Source organism: Priapulus caudatus, unplaced genomic scaffold, assembly GCF_000485595.1.
Source record: "Priapulus caudatus unplaced genomic scaffold, Priapulus_caudatus-5.0.1 Scaffold7, whole genome shotgun sequence".
NCBI classification, from domain to species: domain Eukaryota; kingdom Metazoa; phylum Priapulida; class Priapulimorpha; order Priapulimorphida; family Priapulidae; genus Priapulus; species Priapulus caudatus.
Genome location: NW_014577068.1, coordinates 716361 through 723886, shown reverse-complemented (window position 1 = coordinate 723886; position 7526 = coordinate 716361). Strand labels below are relative to the sequence as shown.

Sequence of the window (7526 nt, the reverse complement as noted above, 5' to 3'; positions counted from 1 at the left end):
GGTTGTCACAGTTTTGAACAGTAAATAATGCAATTGGATGATAAGCTTGTTTTTCGGTTCATGCGTTATATGATTATTACAGTAGCCTGAGTACTGTGCCAATCGAGTCTGTGAGTAGGCGACATAACATTAGGTACCGACGTACGCTCAGAATAGGTGCTATAATACGGTGGTTCGAAAGCGCCATGTCGCAGCTAGAAAATAAATGACATTTCTAAGAAAAATCAATAAGATTTTATAATAGCTTTGTATATAATACATAAATATAACGATGCAATACATCTATGTCTGTGCGGGGGTTATTCGTAGCATTTATTTAGCAGAAACGTCGGTGGCAATATAAAATATATCGTTCGAGAGTACCAAAGAAATCGCTATACGAACTACATTTATGCCGGCGGAGTAATACACAAGGCAGGTGTTGGGAATTGCGTGTCAGTTGCACATGAATTAACAACGTTATATCGCTATGAATGGGTTATAATTTAACGAGAAATGTGGTATTGGCTAGGATTCGAATTTATTGTTAACAATTACATAGCTTAATTAAGGTGAAACTGTAATAATTGCAGACCTATATCTCAGCGACGCATGGTTGTAGGTTGTTTGGTTGGTAGCGGAACAGAGAGGGAAGGAGAGCTGCGCTCATTTAATTTTATTGTAACTTCTTACTTGTTTGCACCATCAAACGATATGCTGATGGCTAGTGCAAACGGGGAAGACATCAGGAATGGTCGCAGGTCTCGAAGGCCTAGCCCAAATGGACAGTTTAGTGACGATGAAAGCGGGTCTGATTCAAGCGAAGGTAAGCGATGTAGTTTTCCCTACTCAGCCACCGTAGACCAAAATGCTTGAAGCTGGAAGCTGGGCTCCACTTTTGAACACAGGCACTTGGAGCGTTTCATTAAAATATAATGCTAAATAAATACGAAATCTATTTACTACCAAAGTCTTAATGTTTTTCTACTCTCTTTCACCTATTATTGCCGACAATTTCCTGTAAATGCCGTCCAAATGCTCATCTGCAACACACTGTGACAGTGTCACACGCTGGCCGCCGCACGCTAGATGCTGCACACTGACACATAAATATAGGGCTAGGGGCCTATAGTTTTGTTTTATATTTTTATATGTTCTACTATATATTTATGTGTCAGTGTGCAGCAGCTAGCGTGCGGCTTACTTGTGTGTTGCAGGTGAGCATTTGACCGGCATTTACAGGTGATTATAGGCGAAATAGAGTAGAGAAATATTAAGACTGGTAGTAAATACATTTCGTGTTTATTTACCTTTTTTTATTGAGACGTTCCAAGAGCTTGTGCTTTTGAAACCCGTTGAGTAGCAGTAGCGATATCAAGGTTTTAATTACCATTATTAATTCTTTTCAGATAATGGCATGCGCATTGGAGAGGAATATCAAGCAGTTGTCCAGGACTACAAAGGTGGCATGTTTATTGTTTAAACAGCATACTAATTACTATTATTATTCATATTATTTGTTACAAATAGAAATACTTTTCCAGCAGTCTTCCCAGCACAATTTTTATATTTGATTAGATAGTATACATTACATACCTGCGCCAAAAAGTTATTATTAGATGTCACATTTGGCAACCCAAAATATATGGATTGTATATATGTCAAAGATGGTAATTAAGTAACTACTAGGGATTATCACAAGGGCACATCTCACAATTATTTACTTCTCACAATCATTCTACACAGCTCACAATTATCACAATATTTTTTCAAAATTAGACATACCCTTAACCTGATATTAGTCCATATCAGTCTGATATATTATCCAAGGCACCATATTGAAGACAGAAAAAGAACAACCATGCATAAATCAAAGAAAATACAATATTAATTTAAGTTCAGGCAAGAAATATTGATTCTGTATGCAAAATTTACTGTAATAACTGCCCGAAGTCTATGTGGTTTTTAAAAATCCTTTTACTTTGATGAATTCCGCCAAAGAATTTTTAGAATCTGCATGCACGTGCGACGCTGGATTCTACTGTTACACGCGTCGGCCCTATCCTAGTTTAGCACAGTTGCGAAAATGAATACCGGGGGCCCATTTGTGCACACACGTCTGCAAATATCTTCATATATTATTTTATAAAAAAAAATAATATGAATTGAAAGACTAATATAAATAATGTGAATTTCTTCATGGTGTAAATATCTAACTCTTAACACTGATAACTATGAATCCCTTGTGTGAATCCATGTAAAATGGTGACCCATCTCTGTCTGTAATGGGGGCATAAAAGAATCACTGAGGAGATAAAGCAATCATGGCCCTCGGTTTCATTCAGTTCAGCATATTCCTAGTCCGATTTACAAGAATCAAAATTCGCACGAGCGTAATCTGCATCCAGAAAGCATGAGGTAATCTCTACAGAAACCTCCAGTGCATAATACTGTACCACTGTGGCCATGAACTATATTATCCAGATCCAGATCCAGAATTGTGGATTGGTAATAGATGTGATAATTTCACAATTACTTTACTATAGACATCAAGATAGAATCCAAACACAAAGCACTTCTCATATGGAGGCCTGATGATAAGAACGTAGATGCCAAATGTAAGTATAGATATAGTCATTATGATTAAAATTGCTTATTATCATTTTATAATTTATCGTGATAGCTTAGATTGCCCATGTCCATGAGATAACAAGCTGAAAGATTTTAGAGGATTGCAATTTGATGGGTAAATTAAATGTATCATTATTTTGCAACGAGATCTTCATCAACTTGCAGTGGAAGAGTACCTGAGAATCGCCAAAGAGATGTATGGATACAACATGGAACAGGTGAGCTGTTGCAGCATATTTCATGGATTTAATAGTCTCGTTAGCAATTATAATTACTGACTAACTTACTGTTGTATGTTTTTTAATGGAACTATCAGTTACAAGTGCTGATATATACAATATGTAATGAAGTAATCGTAATTCCCAAATTTATATGAATCTTAAAGGGAGAGTTTACTCTAGGTTCTAGGGTTATTTTCAGCTAATTTAGGTTATAATTACGCTACATAAAAAGTTTCATGGTTCAATCACCATTAGAAATATTTTTTTTAAATGTTTTAAAACTAACGACTACAGCTTGATTACAACGACGGTGGCGCCACTCAAAGCGCACGATCTGATAAGTTGCGCAAAACCACTTTCCAGCCAAGGGCTACAGACCGAGGGTGTTTCTTATTTATTCATTTAAAAGCAAAAGGATTGTAATATTTTATAAACGACATATAGTTTCAGTTATAATATGGATAAATTTGCCCTAAAATGAGTATCGTTCGGTTAAATAGCATTTAGGTATAAATATAATTGCACTTTTGTGATTAGCCCTCGGTCTGTAACGGGCAAAATAAATTGTCAAATACGCAACTTTTTCGGGGTGGCAGCACGGTCGCGGGTGTCATTACGCTGTTCAAATTTTGTAGCGTTGATGTGTAATTAATTACAACAATTAAATTAGGTATCTGGTAACAAATACGTGTGGGTATAGACGATTTAATTGTTATACAGTAAGTACAGTTGTATGCAGTAAAATCCTAGAGGCTACTGTCTTTTTAAAGGAATATGTTACTCTAGAATTTGAGAGTATATTATGATAGTAGATTTATAAATAATAGCACATACCTATGAATATCTATAATTACGCATTCACGTTTGTCATAAAACAACATTGAATTTCGAAATCTTTATTTTTGGGCGCTGACAATGACACCTGCGACCGTGCTGCCACCCTGAAAAAGTTGCGCATTTGCCAAAATATTTTGCACGTTACAGACCGAGGGCTAATCACAATTTAAGTGCAATTATATTTATACCTAAATGATATTTAACCGAACGATATTCATTTTAGGGCAAATTTATCCATATTATAACTGAAACTATGTCATTTATAATATATTGCAATCCTTCTGCTATTACAATAATAAACTAGAAACGAGCAGTTGTCGCCAACTATATGTATCCCCCATGATCTAGTATGAATGGAATATCTCTGTAAGGACGTAGAAGGCAGGTAAAGTTCAATAAGTCACAAAGACAAAGGTTTGTTAGACAACTGGTCTGCCTCAGATGTGCAAGTATATGGAATCTGGTTACCCGATCTCGGATCATCTTCAAATTTGGCATGAAGGTGCGTTATGGTAAAGCGAAGACACCAATCGTTTTTGGTGTGGGCGGAGTCATCGTTGCCATGGTAACAACATTTTTGTGGAAATATTGTAGAACCTGTAACTTGTGCTGTTTTTACCCGATTGTCATGGAATTTGGGACACAGGGCCGATATAACATGTCCTATATATTAAAAAAAGTATATATTGATTCTGTGTGCCAAATTTCATGACAATCGGGTAAAAACTGCAGAAGTTACAGGTTCTAGAATATTTCGACAAAAAATGTTATTACCATGGCAACGATGACTCTGCCCACACCAAAAACGATTGGCGTCTTTGCTTTACGATAACGCACCTTCATGCGAAATTTGAAGATGATCTGAGAAAAACTGCAGCCGGTAGAGCACTCGCAAGGAAATCTCTGCGGCGGCGGCGGCGCAACGAGGCCAAAACCCCAGTCTGTAGCCTGCAGCCGAAACGTTGCTTTGCGCAACTTTTCAGTGGGCGCGCTGCCAGTGACACCGCCATCGTTGTAAGCAACGGTATAGCCGTCAGTTGTAAAACATTTTTTTTAAACATTTCTAATAAATATTGAACCATAAAACTTTATGAAGCGTAATTTTAACCTAAATCAACTGCAAATAACCATAGAACCTAGAGTCAAGTATTCCTTTAAATTCATACTGTTTATTATATAAAAGGTGTGTAGGTAATGTTGGGGTAAATATATTAGCTTTTATCTCGAGTAAAGGTAATGTTGGTGATATAAATAATTGTCTTTTTACAGGCTCTGGGCATGCTGTTCTGGCACAAACACAACTTAGAGAAGGCATTAGCAGACCTGCCCAACTTCACTCCTTTCCCAGATGAATGGACAGTTGAGGATAAGGTGCTATTTGAACAAGCATTTGGGTTCCATGGAAAAAGCTTTCACAGAATTAAGCAGATGGTATGTAGATATTTTTGAATAGAATAATCCTATCTTCATAAATGTAACCTGTAATGGTATAGAAAGCAATTTTTAGGTTAATCTTAAAAACTAATAGATTTAAAATTATGGTTTTATGTCAAATCGTCATAATTGTATGTTATTTCTAGGAGCTGGCAATACGAGTGTTTGCTATATTTGTTGTGGGGGAGATTAATTATTTGTTCAAAGGAAAGTTTCTATTGGCTAATTTTAGTAGTAGTAATTAGCTTGTTAACTTGAGCTAATTTATTGAAAAATCTGTTTGTTGCAGCTTCCGGATAAAACTATCTCCAGTCTGGTGAAGTACTATTACTACTGGAAAAAAACTCGTTCTCGCACGAGTGTTATGGATCGCCATCTGAGAAAGCTGGGAAGCCAGGCAGGCAGGTAAGATATGGTCGATAAAGAGCAGCAGTCAGTAGTTGTAATTGCTACATCGTCCTATGGAGCTTATCAAATATGCAAATATGATGCTAAATTCCATGAGCTGTAACTGTGAAGGCAGAAACTTGCATTTGTTAGTTCAATTCATGAACAATTTTGCTACTTCATTCTGCTTGACAAAGACAGCTAGACTGGTTGTTGAAACTGTCACTCACAGAGCAGCGGTATGTTTAGATTAAATAATGTTACTCTTAAATTGACTACGTCACACATTTTCTATGGTGTATATTTATAAAAAAAATTGTTGCAATGTTTTTACATGAAAAATAAGTACTAATGACACTAAATGTATCCTCAAATTCTTACCTGATAAGATTGTTTTTCAACTAGTTAAAAATCCAAAAAATCTGGCCGATTTGATATATTGATCACGACATTAAATGCGTATGGGCTATGTATGAGTCACGAGTGTATGTTCACATCGAACAGAATAGCAAAATAGGAAGTATAATGCAGCAATTACACCATAAAAAGTGAACAGAATCACTTACATTTTATGAAAAAGTGGACATCATTTTTTGACTTTTACTATATACGGTGACGTAATCACTTTAATATGATACAGTAAAGCTGCTATAAACAGCCCCGTTCTACTGTAGTCATTTGCTGAGCCATGGTGTCTGCTGTTGATACAATACAGCGATGAGTCGGCGAGCGACAGCGATATGGAATGTTATGACAAGGTGAAGAAGACAAAGTCTGAGGTAAAACCAGAAGACAGTGTTGCCGGCAAGTCGGATGAGAAGGCTGAGGAGGGCAGTACTGTGGGTGGCAAAGGAACCTGTTCAAACTGCTCGGCAATTGTCTCGCAGGTCCATTCCACCCCCCGAGGATCCCTGTGCAATTCCTGCTATCAGTACTGGAGGTATAATTGACCATTCCATACTATGTAGTTCTTTTTGACTTGTTGACGGAATCGTTAAATTAAGGATGAAGATTGAATAGTTAGTAGAGTTACCGTGTCTTGCTGTAGCTTTTAATGTTGTCAACTGTTCCAATGTGTTCATATATTTAAGTCTTCACATAGTTGACAAGAGGAGAGAGGGAATAGCTGGTTTTGTGAAATGGAGAGAAGTTCTGGTTTGATTACTGAATTGAGATAATCTGGGAATATGTTCTCAGCAGCTGACAGTGTGATTACAGCATTTCTACAGTATAATTATAGAGTTGTTGTTTCGCGATAGACGCACAGGTTTGATGCGGTCCAGTCAGGGTCCGGCACGCCGATTGGAGTCGCAGGGTCCGACATCCCGCCACAACCCGGTCAAGATCAAGCGCAAGCCGCCGCGCGGAATGCACCTTGCCAAAGAGGACCTGCTGCTGCTGACCACTGGTCCCAGCAGCCAGTCTGAGGCCCTGCTAAAGCAGCTAGAAACGGAGGTTGTCTCTCTGAAAACACAGGTATGTGCAAAGCTGCTCCGGCTCCATCTCTAAGGCTTCATCCTGACTGAGATGTGAGGCTGCTGTTATTCTACACCAGTCACGCTTGTTATTTACAATAGCTTTTTTGTGATTCATCATTTGTCTTCTGTAGGTGAAGCAGCAAGGATTTTTCTATTTATTTTAATGGTACTGTACTTCTGTGCAAAACCTGGCCTTCCTAGAAAATCTCTTGTCACTTTTGTGTGCACCGTAAGTAATGGGAGGATGTTGTTATTTTCGTCTAGGCCCAGTACAACAAGCAGATTATAAGCTCACAAAAGCAGAAGTTGGCAGCAGGGATCGACGTGTACAGACCACCAGATGTGAGTCACTATGATGTCATCAATTCAGTATTTATCGTGAAGGAATCTCGTTAAAAAGTTAAAGCTATCCTCCTGTTCACGTAAACTTTGCTACTCAAGCAAAGTACTTAGAACTGATCAATTATTTTTCGAGAAATTAATTTATTAATTTGGAATTCTATTTTGTTCGCTAACATATACACAGATGCAAGCACGCACGCACGCACGCACACATACA

At 37.6% G+C, this 7526-nt stretch overlaps 1 protein-coding gene across 2 annotated transcripts in view; it reads left to right on the top strand.

Annotated features, from left to right (window-relative positions):
- The first annotated feature begins 584 nt into the window (after positions 1–584).
- The window catches only part of LOC106805911 (REST corepressor 3-like), a 10705-nt gene continuing 3763 nt past the window's right edge, over positions 585–7526 (top strand). The window contains exons 1-9 of one of the 2 annotated variants that reach the window (XM_014807693.1): positions 585–805; positions 1389–1442; positions 2526–2597; positions 2776–2828; positions 4938–5099; positions 5392–5507; positions 6205–6429; positions 6749–6965; positions 7232–7309. In XM_014807693.1, the coding sequence (XP_014663179.1) occupies positions 592–805; positions 1389–1442; positions 2526–2597; positions 2776–2828; positions 4938–5099; positions 5392–5507; positions 6205–6429; positions 6749–6965; positions 7232–7309 (1191 nt within the window). In that variant the 5' untranslated portion in view covers positions 585–591. Of the gene's footprint in view, positions 806–1388; positions 1443–2525; positions 2598–2757; positions 2829–4937; positions 5100–5391; positions 5508–6204; positions 6430–6748; positions 6966–7231; positions 7310–7526 lie in introns of both variants that reach the window. The other variant, XM_014807685.1, reaches the window with a different exon arrangement.